The following is a 21,604-nucleotide window of genomic DNA, read 5'->3' on the forward strand; positions in this document are numbered from 1 at the left end:
GGACTACACCATTTGTGAGAGCATGTGCTACAACTACAAGCACATTACCCTAGGCATCCAGCTTAAACAAGCTGCGGCCCAGAGACCGTTGTTATGAGGTGGCCTAAATGCTCTAACTAAATAGCTTCCAGAAAGTGGTGACCACCGATTTCAACACATCTGGGGGGTATGTCATTTAGACCACCAGCCATTCCTCCCCACCACTAAATCAGCTCATGATGGCTTTATTACATTAGCCTCTGTATTACAATTGTTGTGTGAAGTCACCCACAGATTGGTTCTTTGCCTTTCATGAGAAAGAGGAAACCAACCACCTTTGATCAAGCCCAACAGGAAGAAATATGCCATTGTTGGGCATGCAATTATTCGAGCTCTGCAAAGTGGACAGATCCCAATTATGATGAAAAACCATCAAGTGAGACCACAGTGAGAACTAGAGTCCCATTTATTATTATTGCATCATCAATGCATATGGCGTTTTACAGAAAAAGAACATCTCTGTCCTTTTGCATTGGATACTCCCCCGAACACTGTGTCCAAACAGCTGCTCTCTTTCACACTTTCCCTTTTAAAAGAAATGGTTGAAAATGCATCTGTTTGGGCTACATTTCCCAATGGATTCTTTTGTCACTTTAGCAGTTTCATCTTGGCCTGATTTGTCCCCTCCCCTTTTCATCTTTCTTTTTTATGTTTCAGATTTTAAGCCAGCAGACAAGGGTCTCTGTATTTTTTTTAAAATACACTTTGTACTGCAACAAGTGAGTTTAGGTGCCTAATACTACTACTAATATTTCTGTTATCAACCCCACCAAGCTTACAATCATTGCAGATCAGAACATTGCTCAGAAATTTCATATGTCCCTATCACTACTACTTACAATGTGGGCATGGTGCAATGTGCTTTCATCTTTTGCATATGGCATTCCAGAATTAGGATGACATGGAATAATCTGCAAGAGGCTTCATGTATGGGGGGCAGGGGCAGGCTCCACACTGTTGCAAAGGAGACAGAGAAATAGAAATCATAATTTCCGTAAGTATTGGCTGGAGACCTACAGCCTATACACTAACTTTTGTTTTGTGTAACAAAAAAAGGAAGCAGCATTTGTCCTAAATCCCCATCAACCCCCAGTATCAGGATGTTACAATAGCTATGGTATGGCTTTGAAGGGTGTTGAAGCGAACATTTTAATCTGGTTTTACTGCTATCGCCTCTACTATTAAAACTAATAACAATATGCGGCATTTATATATAATATCCTTCAAGTGTTCAAAGAGCTTCACATACTTTATTTCAGTAAGTAAGGCCTTACACAAATGTTTATTTTGTGTAATGAAATAAGCACTTTTTTTGTGAATCCCTGTCCCATCTACCCCAAATGTCAGGATGCTGCAGTAGCTATGACATAGCTTCTAGATGGGTTTAAGTGCCAAACTAACCATTCCTTTAGGGCGCAATCCTATGCATGTTTAGGCAGAAAAAAGTTCTACAACTCCCAGCATTCCCCAGCCAGCCATGTTCACTGGGGCATGCTGGGAGCTGTAGGACATTTTTCTGACTAAGCATGCATAGGATTGCACCCTTAATCATGCACAGCTGATTGTCTCCCCTCCTCTCCTGCAAGTGGCATGGCCCCATTTGGATTGGGACCAGGGCACTCTGGGAGGGAAGAGTTTAAGCTTCCTTCCCCCATCCTGAAATTCCACCCCCACCCCCACCTCCAGTGGGGTGTGTTTGAAAAAGAGTCTTCATTGGAAGAGAACACTTAAGCAAACACTTTAATCTGATCTTACTACTGCTACCACTAGTAATAAATTAATAAAATTAATAAATTGGGAAAGCCAGTGTAGTGTAGTGGTTAGAGTGTTGGACTGGGGAGACCTGGGTTCTTGTCTCCATTAGGGCATGAAGCTCACTGGGTGATTTTCAGTCAGTCACTGACTCTCAGCCTAACCTACCTCACAGGGTTGTTGTGAGGATAAAATGGAGAGGAGGAGGGTCATGTACGCTGCCTTGGGCTCCTCGGAGGAAAAACGGCGGGATATAAATGTAATAAACAACCAAATAAATATTAGGAATACTATTATTTATACAGAATACTTCTAGTGTTCAAAGAGCTTCACAAACTTTATCTCTGTGACCCTTTCAAAATCCCCTTAATGGCAGTATTATTATCTCCCTGCTTGCAGGGTAAGAAAGAATAGCGGTTTTCCTAAGGCCCCCTAATCTAATAATCCATGCAGTGGAGACTGGTGGCTCTGATGTCAGTGGGGCAGTGAATCCGCTCTGGGTTTCAGTCAGAACCAATCAGAACTCTAAAGGAGCTGGCTCAGTCCTTTAGAGTTCTGATTGGTTGTGACTGAAACCCGGATCACCGCCCCACTGACATTGGAGCCACCAGCCTCCACTGAATCCATGGCTGGGGTGAAATTTGAACTAAGGACTTTACATCCCTCAATCCTAGTCCTTGCTTTACACCACCTCTCACCTATCCATTGTACAGAGCATAAAACTGAGCAGGTCTGATTTCATCCACTAAATGCCAAAGCTATGCAGAAGAAAGTACCTAAATGTTGGCAGCACTTAGATCTCCACACACTCCGGGAGAAGGAGAAAGAGAGGAAGGGTGAGATAGAGAGAGGTTGGAGGTGGGTGTTAGAAGAATAAAAAGTATACATTTGGACCACATGCTGGAAAGCTAATTTCTCTGAGTTTTAATAAAAAGTTCACAGTGAACAGAGAAAAGGCCAATGACTACATCTCCGACAGTAGAATGAAAAGCTGCTATTTCCCTCCATCTTCTTCACCATTATGTTTAGCACCAAGGAATCCATGTTTGTTTTGTTCAAAATATTTACACTTTGTTGACGGAAAAAGGAGATAAACACAATATATAATTAATACTAATTTCCATAGAGTCGGTGTGCGTGCCATGCCGAGATGCTGAACATTATTAACTGAGTCACTTTCAGTATGCATCTGTTATGTTAACAGGAAAACATAGGGCTCGAAATCATAATATGGAATGGTTCTGGCAATTCCACCCAAAGGATCGTCTTGTCACAGGCTGAGCATCTGCTCTTTTTTGGGAAAGCAGAGACAGCAAGGTGCTTTCAAAATGGAACTTCCATAGTTTAAGCTCTGTGTTACAGTCCAGGCTACTTGGGGAATCTGTCTGCTCTTGACCCTCAATGTCAGAGGCAGCCCTACCTTTAGACCACGTGAGGTGACCGCCTCATGCGGTGGATGTTTGGAGGCAGGGAGTGACAGCGAGGTGTTGGAGGTCAGACCTGTGTGCCACATGGCCTGCCCTGAGCCCCCTAGGGTAGCCTGCTGCTGCCCTCATCAGTAGTGTTGAAGTAATGTTCAGCTGCCAGTCTAACTGGGTTTTGTGCATGGAATGGTGGAAGTGGGGGTGGGCGGGGGAAGCCATCTTGTTCTTAGCCTCAGGCAAGTAAATGTCTTAGGCTGGCCCTGCTCAAGTTGATTTACAATTCTTTTCACTTTTGTGGAGCCTTTTAACTTTTGTGGAGTGAAAATAAACTTGTTTAAATCCAACTGATTCTCCCTAAGAGGGTAGTATGTGAAATTGCTGATTTTCTAACAAAAATATGTAATACGTAAGATGGGCAGCCATTTTGTTCTGGGCTGTGGCTCCTCCCTCCCTCCCCTGTGATATCCCTGATCTATGTAAGTGCTGTTGGTAGGAGCTTTGGAATCACCCCCAATCCACCGGTGCCCAGCGTCAACTGCTTGAGCTCCCCAAGGTGCTACTGATATTTGCCTACATGCTAATGTGCTTCACCTAGGAACGGATGAATCTGTCAGTTTCAGTTTCTCCCAGTTTCTCATTTCTCCAGTCTTAAGTTCAGTTCATCTTGAACTTTAAGAATGTTTTAAAGTTCTCATGAAATTTCCTATGCATTTTTGTGCTCATTTCTCCTAGTACATGCATGTTGGTACATACCTTTGCCTAATATACACATTTTTTCAAGCATTTTTCCTAATATAATGCATTTTTTACTAAAAGATGAATATTTGTGTATACTCTTGTGTACATTTTTCTGCATTTTCTGATTGGAGAATTCAACTGCATAATTCTGAGAAGTGCGGACTTTGAGATAACTGAGTTTCAATCCATGTGGTGGTTTGAAAGTGTGAAATTAGGTAAATTGACATTAAAATGCAAACCAAATTAATTTCTCTCCCATCCCTAGCTACACCAAGTTTGTGAATACTGCTAGCTGAGGCTTGTATTGTGCAGTCACCTTGCCTCATTTGCAGAATTTTACAGTGGGTCCAAATGATCCCCTTCATGGATCACTGCCTTGTTGTGGTGAAGGGGCTTGCATAACTCAGTGAAGCCATAAGCTATGCCATGCAGGGCCACCCAAGACAGACAGGTCATGGCGGAGAGTTCTGACAAAATGTGGTCTACTGGAGAAGGAAATGGCAACCCACTCCAGTATTCTTGCCAAGAAACCCCCATGGAACGTATCACAAGGCTAAAAGATATGACCCCGGAAGATGAGCCCCTCAGGTCAGAAGGTGTCCAATATACTACTGGGGAAGAGCAGAGAGAATTTCCAAGTAGTGCCAGAAAGAGTGAAGCAGCTGGGCCAAAGCCGAAAGGACACTCAGCTGTGGATGTGTCTGGTGGTGAAAAGGAAGTCCGATGCTGTAAAGAACAATATTGTTTAGGAACCTGGAATGTCAGATCAATGAATCAAGGTAAGCTGGAGGTGGTCAAACATGAGATGGCAAGATTGAACATCGACATCTTGGGAATCAGCGAACTAAAATGGACAAGCATGGGCGAATTTAATTCAGGTGACCATTATATCGACTACTGTGGGCAAGAATCCCTTAGAAGAAATGGAGTAGCACTCACAGTCAATAAAAGGGTGGGAAAAGCAATACTGGGGTACAATCTCAAAAATGATAGAATGATCTCAGTACGAATCCAAAGCAAACCATTCAACATCACAGTAATTCAAGTCTATGCCCCAACCACTGAGGCCGAAGAAGCTGAGGTTGATCAGTTCTATGAAGACCTACAACACCTTCTAGAACTAATACCAAAAAAAAGATGTCCTCTTCATCATAGGGGATTGGAATGCTAAAGTAGGAAGTCAAGAAATCACCAGGATAACAGACAAGCATGGCCTTGGTGTACAAAATGAAGCAGGACAAAGGCTAATAGAGTTTTGCCAAGAGAACACACTGATCATAGCAAACACTCTTTTCCAACAGCACAAGGGATGACTCTACACATGGACATCACCAGATGGTCAATATCGAAATCAGATTGATTATGTCCTTTGCAGCCAAAGATGGAGAAGCTCTATACAGTCAGTAAAAACAAGACCTCGAGCTGACTGTGGCTCAGATCATGAGCTTCTTATTGCAAAATTTCAGCTTAAATTGAAGAAAGTCGGGAAAACCACTAAACCATTCAGGTATGATCTAATCATATCCCTTACGAATATACAGTGGAGGTGAGGAATAGATTTCAGGGATTAGACCTGATAGACAGAGTGCCTGAGGAACTATGGACGGAGGTCCGTAACATCGTTCAGGAGGCAGCAACTCAATCCATCCCAAAGAAAAAGAAATGCAAGAAAGCAAAGTGGCTGTCTGATGAGGCTTTACAAGTAGCTCACGAAAGAAGGGAAGCGAAAAGCAAGGGAGAAAGGGGAAGATATACCCAACTGAATGCAGAGTTCCAGAGAATAGCAAGGAGAGACAAGAAGGCCTTCTTAAATGAACAATGCAAAGAAATCGAGGAAAACAACAGAATGGGAAAGACTAGAGATTTCTTCAAGAAAATCGGAGATCTCACGGGAACGTTTTGTGCAAAGACGGGCATGATAAAGGACAAAGAAGGCAAGGACCTAACAGAAGCAGATGAGATTAAGAAGAGGTGGAAAGAATACACAGAAGAACTATACAGGAAAGATCTGAATGTCCCTGATAGCCATGATTGTGCGGTCACTGAACTTGAGCCAGACATCCTCGAGAGTGAAGTCAAGTGGGCCTTAGGAAGCATTACTAACAACAAAGCTAGCGGAGATGACAGTATTCCAGCTGAGCTATTTAAGATCCTAAAAGATGATGCTGTTAAAGTGCTGCACTCAATATGCCAGCAAATACTCAACAGTGGCCACAAGACTGGAAAAGGTCAGTTTACCTTTGCTAAAGCCTTTGATTGTGTGGATCACAACCAACTGTGGCAATTTCTTAAAGAGATGGGAGTACCAGACCACCTTACCAGGGAGTACCAGAGATGGGAGTACCAGACCACCTTGAGGGTCAAGAAGCAACAGCAAGAACCGGACATGGAACAACTGATTGGTTCAAAATTGGGAAAGGAGTACGACAAGGCTGTATATTGTCGCCCTACTTATTTAATTTATATGCAGAGTACATCATGAGAAATGCCAGGCTGGATGAATCACAGGTCGGAATTAAGACTGCCGGGAGAATTATCGACAACCTCAGATACGCAGACGATACCACCCTAATGGCAGAAAGCGAAGAGGATCTCAAGAGCCTCTTGTTGAGGGTGAAAGTGGAGAGAGCAAAAGCTGGTTTGAAACTCAACATTAAAAAAACGAAGATCATGGCATCTGGCTCCATCATTTTCTGGCATATGGAAGGGGAAGAAATGGAAGCAGTGACTGATTTTATTTTCTTGGGCTCCAAGATCACCACAGATGGTGACTGTAGCCATGAAATTAAAAGATGCTTGCTCCTTGGGAGGAAAGCTATGGCAAACCTAGACAGCATAGTAAGAAGCAGAGACATCACCTTGCCGACAAAGGTCCATCTAATCAAAGCTATGGTTTTCCCAGTAGCAACGTATGGCTGTGAGAGCTGGACTATAAGGAAGGCTGAGCGCCGAAGAATTTATGCCTTCGAACTGTGGTGCTGGAGAAGACTCTTACGAGTCCCCTGGACCGCAAGGAGGTCAAATCAGTCAATCCTAAGGCAAATCAACCCTGAGTGCTCATTGGAAGGACAGATCCTGAAGCTGAAGCTCAAATATTTTGGCCACCTAATGAGAAGAGAAAACTCCCTGGAAAAGACCCTGATGCTGGGAAAGACTGAAGGCAAAAGGAGAAGGGGACAGCAGAGGATGAGATGGCTAGATAGCATCACCGATGCAATGAATATGAACTTGAGCACACTCCAGGAGAGGGTGGAGGACAGGAAGGCCTGGCGTGCTATAGTCCATGAGGTCACGAAGAGTCGGACACGACTTAACGACTGAACAACAACCAAATGATGACATCTTCAATTTGTAACCCTCCCATGTTTTCCCACAACTTATTTAATTTTGTTTCTTACTGAGCTCTCTTTCCACTTTCTCCTCCCTGCTCAGTGCTCATTCTCCCCACCCTTACCAGAAATGGCACCCCACTCCCTCTCTCAACTTTTTGAAGAGGTTGGGTGCACCGTGGAGGAAGCTGCAGTCACACCCAGCAGCCTTATTTCTCCAAAGAGCCTCTAGGCAGCCCCACACAGGCTCAGAGACACATGGGGGAATCAAGATGCCAGAGACAATGACTGCATCTTTGATTGTGCCTGAACTCTTCTAAAAGTTGAGAGGGAGAATGAAAGGTTTCTGCACCCTGGTATGGGGGTTGGGGGGCAGAATGAATGGAAAAGCCAGCACTTTTTTGGGGGGTGAAGCAAAGACAAATTGAGAGAGAGAGAGAGAGAGAGAGGGAGGGAGGGAGGGAGGGAGGGAGAGAGAGAGAATGTGCCAGGGAGGGAGAGAAACTGGGGGAAGCATCCAGGTGTCTGTGTGGCCCCCAGAGGGCATCTTGCCCAGGACCCCTGACAGTACCACCAGTCATGAGGTAAAGAATTACTTTTCATGGCACTCGCATCCCCCACTCCTTCCCAGGCTTCTGAGAATTTTCTAGGCACTGCCAGCACCCTTCCAAGTTGACCTTCACTGCCTTACAGGCTAGAAAGAAACCTGGGCTTCCCAGGGTGCTGAGATCCATGTCTGCAATAGCATAAAATATGCAGCAACTGTTCCAAGTGACTGGCAGAAGGAGCATAAGAACCTTTGCAGTTGGCTAGAAAGAGGCACACATCAATCTTTGGGCTTAAAAACTGGCAACAACTTCATTGATTAACTACAATGAACAAATGGTCCAACAAGTTCAATGCATATGGAAGGGCTCTCTCTCTCCCAATCCCCAGTTTCACCTGAGGAATTGGTCTGGCTGTCCTGATGCAAACATCCCTCGGGTGCCGTGTGCAAGTAGGGATGGGCGAACCAGCAAAACCCAAGCCCGCTGAAGCTCTCCGAATTCCATTCCAAAGCTTGTTCCAACTTGAGTCTTTATCAGATTGTGGGAGAAGCCTTATACAGAAACACGATCTCCCATGCGTTCCTGCCCCATTGCTAAGGTCACCTTTGGAGGCTCTTATCTGGGCACTGCTGCCCACAGAGAAGGCTACAAGAGAAAGAGCTTTCTCTGCAGTGGCCCCTGTCTGTAGAATGCCCTTCTCGGGGACATTGGCCTGGCATCTTCGTTGTGTACATTTAGATGCTAGGTTAAGACCTTCCTGTTCCAACAGGCATTTAACCTTTAATTTGTTGATTATTCACTTTACTGCTGGCTCTTAAATATTTTCAATGTCTTTGGGGCACAATCCTATGCATGTTTAGACAGAAAAAAAGTCTTACAACTTCCTGCATCCCCCAGCTAGTTATGCTGGCTGAAGAATGTTGGGAGTTGCATGACTTTTTCCTGTCTAAACACACTTAGGATTGTGCCCTCAATGTTTTAATATTTGATTATGTTGATATTTCCATTGTTGTATTTATTGATTTAGTTGCTACTTTATTCTTTTTTTTTATGATTGTAAATCACCCTGAGGCCATTTGCTGCTTGGGGGATATATACATGAAATAAATAAGTCTCACCCAGCCAAAACCTTGCAATAGTCAGGAAATCATGGCCACTGTGAGATTTCCTTTCTCCGGGTCTTGAAATGGCTGGGAACCTTGTCTGTCACAAGTTTTCCCACTTCTGAGGAAGGTGTGTGGATGGGGTCAGTCCGCCCCAACCACTACAACCATCTCCTACCCTAGCAGGGTGTGGCCCAAGAGGTCCTTTCTGGGGTTCTGAGTTGCTTGCTCTGTCCGTTGAGTTATTGTGCACTTCTGCTCATAGACTGAGGCTCTAATTAAACTAGCAGCACATGTTCAGGTATTGAACAGGACAAATTTCCCACTTCATTCTCCTCATCATCCCACGATGGTTACTGTCTTTTGCACATTTTTGTTCATGCTTCTTTATTGCCACTGCTGGGAGGTGAGATGTGAGGGGGAAGCTGGAGAATGCTAGTTTTGCAAATATCAGTTATTTGGCAGTGGAGAAAATAAACGAGGCCAAAGGGAGTCTCAAATGTTATCTCCAGATATGGGGCAGCACTTTAGGGAACTATATTTGGAATGTGTGGTAATATTAATAACCACTTCATTTCATGTATCTATGTCCACTGTGCATTAGTACGGAAAGCCATAAACATTCTGACATACAGTGGGTGAGTCATTAGGTAGGGGGGCTGCATGCAAAAATTAAAATTAATTCTGGGCTCAAAGTTGTTCCACACTAATGGAACTTGGATCCTTAACAGAATCATAAAAGCAACCAGATCCTCAACCTAAGGAAATCAAGATAATTCAGGCAAAGCAAGCAAACAGCTTACAACTTTACCACACAGACCGACAGCATATATTTTATAAATCAAGAGGTATATGAGTGAGACTAAGGGAAATAATGGTGACAAGTTGATCTTACTAGGAGTTACTGCCTGTCTTTCAACTAATTTGCTTTTTTGCTCAGTTTGTACATGCAGCAGGAAGAAGTGGTAAAGCTTTTCCTGGGCAGTACCACTTCAGATGGCAGGTCAGACGTTACATGATTGAATGTTCTCCTGCCAACCCCAACCTCGCATGCAGAAAACTAATGTGTCAAAGAGAAGGGCTTAACTTAGCATATCTGAAAATCTTCAGATATGGGGTAGTCCTTCTGGGATCTATATGTATGATGAGTATGGGAATGAAGATACACACACCACTTGGTTTTGATTGCTTTTGTCTAGTGCCCAACAATAATGAGATCCATAAATTATTCTGATGCATAGTAGATAAACCATGGGGCAAGCCAGCTGATATCCTCAATCTTGAGAGTGGCTTTCTTTTCTTTTTTTTACATCATGGGGGCAGAGGACAAGAGAAACGGATGAGAGACCAGAACAAAACAGAAGTCCACTTTGATCAACATAAAACAGGCACTGACATTCACAGACAGGAAGTCTTTTCATGGAATCTCTTGCTCCCTGGATTTCTCATCTTTCCCTAACCTAGATGCTTAAAGCAGCAGGAGAGCTTGTACAGAGTTCTCAAGAGATATCCCACATGTTGGGGTTGGCATTTCATGACTGATGTGATTGCTTTCTACACAAAATGATGGCAGAGAGAAGAATCAACAGCACAAATAAGCAAAAAAGATTAAAAGAATGGATGCATACCAAACTATCCTAAATAAATAAGCATCCTTTCATTGGAAACTAGAGAATAATGGCAACTTACATTCTACATGCCCATTCAACTCCCTGTAGTTTTAATAGGGGAAAAAACACATCCATTAAAGAAATGCATTCGTTCAGTGACTTATTTCCTAATTTTGTATGATAACTAAATAATTAAAAATAATGTTCTCTAGTTTGTTTTTTGTTCTCCCCCCACCCCTTTCAGGATGCATGAATATTAATGCTTAGGCTGAAATCTTAAGACTTACTTCTAAGTAGATATGCACTCGATTGTGCTGTTAGTATGTATAATATAGAAAAAAGAAAAAGGTACACTGGGGGTGGAGGTGAATCGGAGGGGGGGCTACAGTGGGGTAGGGAGTGTGGAGGGGTGCTTTGCCCCCTCCCCCCCATTACCTGAGTTTTGCGTGTAGTTGTGTGTGCATTCTCCTTGGGGGGCGGGGGCGGAGGCGGAGGCGGAGGAGTGTTTTGCCTGTGTGTGTTTCTCTGGGCATCACCAGTTTGCCTTCTGAAAAATTGTTTTGTTGTTGTTGTGCTGTGTAGGGGGAAATATGTGATTTGGCTTTTCAGGCTCAGAAGGCACGCATGCACACATGCACACACACACTGCCTTGTGCTCAGTGTCTTGGTGAAGTTATTTGTCTCTGAGCCTCATCAGTTTTGCTTTTGTGAAATGCCTGTTGGAGGAGAAAACTGTGGGTTCAAAAGAGTGGTTTTGCATTCTGGAGTCAGAGCCCACCTGTTCTTTGTACTTGGGTTCTCACCCAACTTACTTTTCTTTTCATCTCACCAGTTTGCTTTCTGGGAAATGGGTGCTTTGTGACAGCCATGGCCACCATGGCATCCACTTTTTGGATGAGCAAACCCACCCCATAGTAGTCATTTTGTGAGAATTATGACACTCTCATAATTCCACATGTTCCCACTGATACAAAACACCCTGCTTTATACAATACTTTTCCTGAGTGCTCAAAGCACTTTACATGCATTACATCACAGTCCTCCCACAAACGATGTAACAAAGGCCAACATTAGCATCATCATATTGCAGAAGTGGGGAGACTTGAGAGGTGATGGCTTGCTGTGCAAACCCAGAGTTCATGACTGCAGTGAGATTTGAACCAGGGACAACTTGGCTCACAACTCATTCTGTTACTGACTGCATGAGCTCTCAATAAACCTCGCACCCACACAAACTTCGCTCTGACAAGCAACAGCCCGTGATACTGGCACAATGATTACATGGCTCACGGCACTGATTTGGGTGACACAATGCCATCTGTGGAGAGGTGCTGGACAGCTAATGGAATGGAGAGAGCAGGACTCATTCCTTTGGGACTAATACTACTAATATAGAGAGGAGCCTTTCCCAACCTGCTGTCCTCCAGATGTGTTGGATTACAACTCTCATCATTCCCAGCCAGCACAGAGGGAGGCTGTAATCCAACACATCTGAAGGGCACCAGGTTCCGGAAGGCTGATGCAGAACATCCCATCCAGGCTCAGCATTTTACTATAATAGATAACCCAATTTCCTCTAGAGTTACTAGAGCAAGACAGAACCCCTGATCTTAAGTAACAGATAGATAGTAATAGATAGATCCTAATAGATAGCCCAATGTCTGCTAGAGTTACTATGCCTCAATGTCCTCTAGAGTTACTATAGCAAGACAGAACCCCTGATCTTAAGTAACAGATAGATAGTAATAGATAGATAGTAATAGATAGTAATAGATAGATCCTAATTGATAGCCCAATGTCTGCTGGAATTACTATACGTCAATGTTCTCTAGAGTTACTATAGCAAGACAGAACCCCTGATCTTAAGTACTTACAGTTAGGACTGAAGTATTCCTTAGAAATCTGAGAATTTCCTGGATGTTAGTATTAAAACAACAAAAACAAAAACAATAATCCTGGCTGTCAGTGAGATATTTGGCCCATATTTGCAGGGTTAGCACACCAAAATGAGAGAGTATCCACACACACACACACACACACACACACACACACCATGCTCTTTTTATTGCTAGGGTACAGAAAGTAACTGTGGTGCTGGAGAAGACTCTTACGAGTCCCCTGGACCGCAAGGAGGTCAAATAAGTCAATCCTAAAGGAAATCAACCCTGAGTGCTCATTGGAAGGACAGATACTGAAGCTGAAGCTCAAATATTTTGACCATCTAATGCGAAGAGAAAACTCTGGAAAAGACCCTGATGCTGGGAAAGATTGGAGGCAAAAGGAGAAGGGGATGGCAGAGGATGAGATGGCTGGATAGCATCACCAATGCAATGAATATGAACTTGAGCACACTCCGGGAGAGGGTGGAGGACAGGAAGGCCTGGCGTGCTATGGTCCATGGGGTCACAAAGAGTCGGACATGACTTAATGACTGAACAACAACAACAACAGAAAAGAAATATGGATGATCCTTCCTCTTTCCATCAAAGGTTCTTGTGGTGTATCCAACAGACAATTAAACCATATAACAATGTACCATTTCGTCACAGTTCTCCTTTCAGGTTGGCAAGTTGTGGCTCCTATAACAGTCTAGTCTCTCATAACAGGAGAGACTAGAACCCAGGCCTGTATTCCAGTAGGCCAAAGGCTAAACTGTTGTTTTGCTAACCGTGATACAGCTTCAAAACCAGCTCTAGGTAAATGGGTGCTTGTCTCTGCTTTCACTGCTGTGAAGGAAGGTGGAAAGAATCTGCCTCGGGGAAACAAATAACACAGCTTAATGCTGTAATGTCCAAATGGTCAAACTAGGTGACCTCCAGATGTCTTGGAGTACAACTCCCATCACCCCCAGCCAGCATGGGCATGGATTAGTATGACAGGCATGAGCAGGAACAAGCTGCTGTGAGGTTTGGGCTCCATACAACTGAGAGGAGTTCAGAAGCTTCCACTTCTAGTTTAGCACAAGTTTGCCCTGTTGTCCAGACAGCAGCTAAGGGACTGATTCCTTTGCAGCTATTAATATATACAACAGGCTAATTCAACCTGGTGCCTTCCAGATGGGTTGGACTACAACCCCCATCAATGGCCATGCTGACTGGGGATGATGGGATTGTAGTCAATCACATCTGGAGGGCAGCAGGTTCCTAAAAGCCCTAGCTGAAGGAGCACATCTGACTGCCACCTTCGTATAGTTGACCATAGTGCGAATAGATTCTCAGTGTGCAATGGCATGCTGTAAAAGTCCATCTGCTCTGAGATCAGCACATGCTGGTGGCAGCCATGCACTCTTTCTTCTTGCTCCCCCCACCCCCCCGCCTTCTAAAAATAGCTGAGTCCAAAAGGTAGCAGGGCTACACACCCCATGTAATTCAAGCGCTGAATTTGGGGAAGGAAACACACCTCCAGAAGTGGCCAGTTGCATATTTCTGGGTACTTGCAGAATGAAAGCTTCATGTATTGGTACTATAATAAAGTGGCAAAACACTACAAATAATAACTACATAGTACAGATTAGAGACACAGATATCCAGAGGAGAAAAATCCTCCAAATTCAAGTAAACCAAAGGGGGAATGAAATGTTGTCATTTAGAGACAACCAATTACCTTCCTTTCTTTCTTTCTTTCTTTCTTTCTTTCTTTCTCTCTCTCTCTCTCTCTCTCTCTCTCTCTCTTTCTTTCTTTCTTTCTTTCTTTCCTCCTTTTATTTTCCCAGTGTCCCGTTTTGTCATGGGACAAATCAAAGGGGTTTAAATTTTATGTTGCTTTCAGCAGAGGTAGTCAAGCCAGTTTAAATTATCTTTCCCATATCTGCTGATTGATGTCACCCTGATTTGCATTATGCATGTTCAGATGTTAACATGATCATGTTGTTGTTTTTTGTAGACATACTGTGCCCGCGTTTTTCTTTTAATGCGAGGTGGGGACAGAGAATGGGCCAAGGGGGAAAAACACACAGACGCAACAAACCCAGATGATGTGTTTCTCGGGGGGTGGGGGGGGATCATGCTTGGTGACTGACAAGTTGATGAATGTCTGGAAAATGTGAACTGGGATTTATTGATTCCAGTCCAGCGGGGCTCATATCCTTTCTCTCTGCCAAACAGATGATCTCTTATGGAAACTCTACAGTTGGCACTGAAGCGGCAGGGAGGGAGGTGCCTGACACCTATTTTCCCCACCATAAATTATCAGCACTGGGACAACTTACACCATTGATGATCTTTTTGACATTGCATGTGCATCCTGGAGATGGGGGCCTCTTGCCTACCACCATTTTGCATGGGCAGAAAAGCAGATATTTATTTCAGTATTTTTACCCTGCCTTTCCATACCATTGAGCCTCTTTCAGCCTGAGGAACGAATTCTATATCAGAGAAGCACTTGGGGGCTGCATTCCAGTATTGGGTGATGACAAAGGCAAAGGGATTGGGCAAAAATACCAGCATATTTTAGCTTAGAGCTCTTACTGCTAGCAACCTAGGAGAGGCATTTCGACCTTTTAGAATGGGGGAAAAACTGCACAAAAGCTGGGAAACCACCAAATATTCGGTAGTTCGGGGGGGAAAGTGTGGGGCCAGGGAGAAAGGTGTGGGGGCTGGGGGAACAGAGTGGGGCCATCTGGAGACCCTAAGAGGGCTGGATTTGACTTCCAGGCCTAAGGTTCTGCACCTCTGCCATATGGAATGCTCAAGGTGGCTTACAAAATATCAGAACATTTCAAAATAGCAATAAGAGCATAACAAAACGTTAAAAAATAGAATAACCACTATACCACCTGAAGGTGCCCCGTATGCTTTCCTAAACAGAAAAATCTTCAACTGGTAATGGAAAAGGCAACCTGGATCTTGCAAGGCAGGAAGTTCTACATTCTGGGTTCAGCTTTCCCTCATTTCCACCAAGAGCGCCTCAGCCAATTCATGGAGGTGGCCTTCTCCTCCAGCTGATGTGTGTGGGTGTGTGTGGGGGCGGTCTCCACAAGCGATTTACCCTGAGCTGGCTGTGTGTTGAAGTCATTAGGGATACATGACATCATGGCCATTCTTCAGCCGCCCCGGAGCTTATCAGCAAAATACCGGATTTCCCGAGACTACTTTTAGTCCAATTGTTTTCCTTAATTCAGCTTGTCTGCACTTCTCCTGTGCTGTGCACCACCCTCCGCATTTACTCCAGCATGATAGCCCTGCCCAGGGGTGTGTCTTTCACCTAGCCATAATCTCATTGACCCTGGTCAAGGGGTGTTTCCCCCATGTTTCCCCCGGCTGTGTTTCCCTGATGTTTCCACCATTTCACGGCTGCCCTTCAGAGTTCTGAGCTGCCTCACGGCATTTACTTCACCTTGCCTACCACTAAACTCCGGTGGCCATCATCCCCCCAAAAAAGTATAGGTGTGCTCCAGGCAGCCTGTACCCTTTTTAAAAAAGCATTAAAGTGAAATAGTGCTTTTGTCCACAGTACCTACACACCCTATTTCACTCTCTCACATTTGTCCACAAAAACCTATACCCCCTATCTCACTATCACACTATCGTGTGATAGTGAGATAGTAGGTATAGGAATAGCTGACAAATTCGAGATAGGGGGTATAGGTATTGCTGGACAAATGGGTGATAGTGACACGGTGACATTCAATTCCCCTTTGTAGGTGTGATTTGTTTAACTACTTCCTTTCACGATGGGTGATTTCTTCCATCTCACTATGCCTCTATCACACAAGTGCTGCATCGCTCTGTCATAGAACTGCGCTATTGCATGCTCTCCTGGAGGGCTAGCTGGGAGGGGAAGGAGGGGAGAACAGTTCACTGAGCATCTTTACAACCGTAAGAGCAAGAAACATGCCCTGCTACACTGGGTGGCTGCAACAGCGACATCAAGGGTAATGCCAACATAATGTAGCTGCAATTCCTTGCACTCACAGCAACAAAGTCAACAGCCCAATAGCTGTAGAAAGCTAGTTCAGCAACACAAACAGCCACTCCTGCAGCATCCCTAGAAACCCCACCTCTATACACCAGTCATGATGATGTACATCAACAATATCTCCACATTAGCCAGAAGGCACCAGTCAATGCTTAGCAATGACCACAATGCCATAATGAGATCACCCTACTCAGTCCACTCCCCTGAGCACACACAATGCACAACCAGTCCAACAGAGAGAGACCACAGCACCTCCCCTGTAAGAGGCCACCATCATCTACAGGATAGGAGGCAGACAGCAGCTGAGATCTGCAGCCACAAGCTTGGCTACTATGGCCCATGGACCAATAGCCTCATTCAGGCAATTTTCTAACTCAACCATGCCCTGGGATGTCTTTCATTTGTCCAGACCTCATTATCCCACATCCAGCCACATCTTCCCACATTTTGCAATCGCTCCCCGGCACCACCGCTCCACTTCCTGCAGCCTCACTGTTTGGCTTATTCCACCAGCAGTCCCCAGGAAGGGTCAGGAAGTCATTGGGCTTCTGGGACTTCCCCCTCAACCCTTGCTAATACTGCAATGGCAAGGCTATGGGCAAGATGAAGACTGAGTCCTGGTGTGGTGGTGGGGGGGGGGCCTCAGTCCCCACTTACTGCAAGTCCCTTGTTGCGAAGGTGCCTAATGTGAATGATAAGAAAAAGACACAGATACACAGCTGAAGCCATTGCCTTTTTTTTAATTTAACAAGATCAGTGGTGGAATGAGTACAAAAGTGACACAAAGGCATGAGCCTACCAACCCCTTTGTTCTTTCAGGGCCTCTGTGCCTGAGGAAGTTGCATGACAGACAGAAGAGTAGCTGTTACAGCTTTCCCCACCATGGGTACTGCTGCACCTGTTATACTGCTCTTCTGTTATGCATTCTAAAAACCCACAGGAGCCCTCCAAAGACAAAGGTGGACACCCTATAGAAGAACATTGGTCACTGCTGCTCTAGACCTCGGTCATGATCTTCATGGCAGCAGGGCTGGAGAACCATCCTTTCCCCTGTGAGCACCGGAGGGCTGCCCGGTTACCTGTGGAGAGACAAGAGAAACATGAGGACAGTGATGAATGACAGGTAGTAGCTTCAACAGATAATTCAATGACCAGGTGTGCATCAGGCAAAGGTAGTGAGTGTATGAATCAAAGGTGCAGAACTGAGATGCTCTTCCACTCTGCATTCCGCTTGTTCTAACCGCACTTCCACTCTACCACTGCTATCCCCCACTCTGTCTACATTTGAACCTTCACCTATATGCTCTCTCCAGTTTCCGTTCCATCTGCTCCACGTAACTTGACTCTGACCATGAAAGGAACAATGGGCCATGTGTGCCATTGATTAGCAGTGCCAATAGGTGGAACAAAGTGGACTGATGTTCACCTTCACTGGTCCACTGTGTGAGCTTATCTAGGGGATCTGAAGTCAACAGGGATCCCTTTCAACACTCTTCATGCTTACCAGGTGCCCTCTGCATGGGGAACACAATTCCTACAAGTTGAGCAAGGGAGAGTTGTTAAGCTAGTACTCAATGGCTATGGGTGAGTGCTCTGCACACTCATCTCTTGTTGGGTGGATAGATGGAGGAGGTGAAGGGGTCCTGCTTTGAGACATGATCTCCCACCTCCCTGGTGAGCCCCCATCCCTTGCCTACCTGTGTGGGATGCTTTGTCCTTGCAGACCTAGTTGCAGCACTGGAGCTGATATTCCTGGAAAGTATTGGTGTTTGGAATGCTGAAGCAAGGTATCTGTAAGGATTCTGAGGAGACAAGTGTTATTCATTTGCCCTTGCTTCGGGGGGAAGGGTGTCTGTGGCTGTTTGTTGTTTGCACAAAGTGCTCCATTTGTGCAATGCTCCCCATCATCAAAGCCTCCGCCTGCGTGCTCGTAACACCAAAGACACAAGGCAGAGCAATGTAAGTCCATACCATTCTTAATGATATACAAGGTTCATGTTGCCTTGCAGAAAGTTATATAGACCCCTAGTGGCGTGTTGTGATCAACTCCTGAGTTAGTTGCAACTTCTGTCCTGCATAGAATGGAGAAGGAAGAGGTCCAGACAGTTGACTTCAATGTGAAAATCTCTTCAGTCATAATGTTACGCTACTGTCACCTAAACGAACAAGGATTCCAGCTGAGGCCCAGAAGGCACCAGTCCCCTGCATTTCAACATATAACTGCACCAGTCTTTGGAGGAAGATAGAACAGGGGGTCCATTTTTTAAAGCCACACGAATATGTGGGTGAGGAAGGTGGAACCCTTCCCACCACACTCCCCAGGGCTTACCTCCATGTAGCCCCTCTTTCCATGTACTTTTCTCCCAACTAGAGTTCCAGTACCAGAAGCAGACCTGGCTGAGAGACAACCACTTGTAGAGAGGAGCAGCAGGAAAGTAAGCCATAGGAGGGAGAAGGGTTCAGCTTCCCTCATCTACACAACCCTTTTGGTTTTAAAATCAGATCCCTCCACTCCTCTTTCTACATGACTAGAGTTGTTCTGTGTTTAAACACCCATGCTGCTCTCAGGTCGTTTGGCTCTAACTTCCACTTCTCCCCCATCGTGCCCCCAGCTCCACCCATCTTCTCCCTTCCATTGGCACAGCCCCATCAGCATTAAATGTTATGCCAGTGCTAGCCTTTCACCAGCATAAGTAGGGTGGGCATCAAAGGTAGGGATGATCGGGCACCTGCTGAGGGCCCACACCCTAGCAGGGGCCCACCACAAGAACCCACTGGAGTTCCTCTTCATCTTCACCATCGCAACCTGTTGTTCACCAGCTTCCTGCTCTGGTCCAGACAATGGTGGTGGGGAGAAGAACAGCAACAGATGCCACTGCCTACTTGCTCACTGTCTCTCTGCCTGTTGAGCAAGCAAGTGGTAGCAACAACGAGAAAGAGAATGAGGAGCAATAGCAGTTGGTGGCAATGGTGGTGAGAAGGTAGAGTCACTGAGGGAGGGGGCCCATTGAGGGGGTCTTGCACAAGGGCCTTCAAAAAACTGGATCTGGCACCGAGCAAGTGTAGCACTATGCCAGCTACACCACTGTAGTATTGTGCTCTGCTAGCACAAGGGATTGGAGGACCAATCCTATCTCCCCCAGCTGAGTATCCCGTCTCCCCCAGCTGAGTATACACACTGAGTATTGAAACAAGCTGTGTAAAGGATTTCATACATTCACCTGGTCCATGAGCTACCTCTCTTATCAAAGTGTATGAACAAAGCATAAAAACAATTTTTAACCAGCTGGATATCCACCGAATAGTTGTCCCATCTAGCCTGCTTTTCAGAAGATTAATTATAATCCTTGTTATAAAGGTGGGAAAATGGTGGTGCAAACATTAGTGATTTGCAAACATTACCCAAAGTATCAGAGGCAGAATGAAATCCAGGAGGTTTGATCACCCTGAGCCCCACCATTTTCCTAAGACTAAAACTTTTCCATCAATATCAAAAATAAATAGAGGTTACATACCTCTCTCCACTGCTTGGTCTCTATACCCTGAGTATACAGCACACATACTGCAAAGGGAAAAATCACAAGTCAACGGAGACAGTGGCATGGGGGAAAGAGTTTAGAAATGGTGTCATTCTGCACATTCTATGCTAGCCAGACACCTCAGGCTTCTACAAGAACAGAAATGAAGCAAACCCATTGAAGCCTGATTCCCCTGACTTGGGGCTAGGAGTAGATTCCAGAAAATTGGAAAGGCACGGTCCACTATCTTTTTTGCTGCATTCCACCACGTTGATTTTGTTTATGACTATGTGTACAAAAATAGCACTGATACATCTCTCTCCATTTTCCCACACAATGGAAAGCATTTTGCCCCCAAAATCCTCACAGTCAAAAAGACAAAAACAGAGTGGTTGAGTTGGAGGTGGAAAACTGAAATGGAAGAGGCAGATTACTCCATACCAAGCACCAGAACATATTATTTGATAGGGTCCAGGAGTACATAAGACAATAAGAAGAGCCATGCTGGATGAGACCAAGGTTTCATCTAGTCCAGCATTCTGTTCACACAGTGGCCAACCAGCTGTTGACTGGGAACCCACAAGCAGGACATGAGTGTAGCAGCACCCCCTGCTTATGCTCCACAGCAATGGCTGTACATAGGCATACTGCCCCTGATACTGGAGGTAGTATAGAGCCCTCAGGGACAGTAGCCATCAACAGCCTTCTCCTCCAGGAATTTGTCCAATCCCCTTTTAAAGTCATCCAAATTGGTGGCCATAGCTATGTCCTGAGGTAGTGAATTTTATAGTTTAACTATGTGCTGTGTGAAGAAGTACTGCCTTTAATCTGTCCTGAATCTCCCACCAGTCAGCTTAGCTACTTACTGCATGGACCTGGGCCTTGGATGGCCATTCATATTTAATAGGAGCTGCATTTTGAACTGAGCAAGGGCTGAAGGTCCAGCAACATCTGTCCTGCCCACTGACTCACACCCACAAAAATCAAGACACAGGCAAAGGACACAGTAGCCCCCTCCTCCAACAGCAACAGAGGTTTTCCCGAGGTCAGCTACTCACTCCAAGAAACAAGCAAAGAGCTATTTAATTTCTCCCCAATCCCCATATGGACAGCAATATTTATTTATTTGCATATTTATTCTCACACTTACTTCCCGCCTTTCTTCCATGGAGCGCAAGGTGAAGTACATGGTTTCTCTCCCCTCCCTATTTTATCCTCTCAGCCAATCTGCAGGGTAGGTTAGGCAGGGAGGCAGGAGACTTGCCCAAGGTCATCCACTGAGCTTGACTGCTGCGTAAGGATTTGAACCTGAGTCTTCCCAGTCCTAGTTCCAACCTGTAACCACTGCATCACACTGGCTCTCAACAGGCAGAGCTTCCCTTACATGGCTCATCATCTCAGCCCTATCCGCCTGAGCTAGGACAACTCTGTGAAATGGGACAGAGTTCTGCTATTATTCAAACTGAAGGACTGGTTTGAAGAGCTCCTGGTCTGTTCTTGGCTGGGGGGGGCAGTCTTTGAGATGAGGAGCTATGCTAGTCAGATGGAAAGCCTCCAGAGACCCATTTGCCTCCCCGATCTTCCAGTTGCCTACCCCTATACCAGAATCACCACTGGAGTTCACGGT

The 21,604-nt window shown here is 45.1% G+C and overlaps 1 protein-coding gene across 2 annotated transcripts in view; it reads right to left on the reverse strand.

The window, feature by feature from the left end:
• Positions 1-21,604, reverse strand: part of LOC146348344 (copine-5) — a 191,247-nt gene that overhangs the window by 125,308 nt on the left and 44,335 nt on the right. For both annotated transcript variants that reach the window (XM_084848305.1, XM_084848306.1), the window contains exon 3: positions 19,975-20,021. In XM_084848305.1, coding sequence (XP_084704431.1) covers positions 19,975-20,021 — 47 coding nt within the window. The remainder of the gene's footprint in view (positions 1-19,974; positions 20,022-21,604) is intronic.

Source organism: Heloderma suspectum, chromosome 4 (assembly GCF_057233095.1).
Source record: "Heloderma suspectum isolate Gila_16-S chromosome 4, 16-S_ref, whole genome shotgun sequence".
NCBI classification, from domain to species: Eukaryota; Metazoa; Chordata; class Lepidosauria; order Squamata; family Helodermatidae; genus Heloderma; species Heloderma suspectum.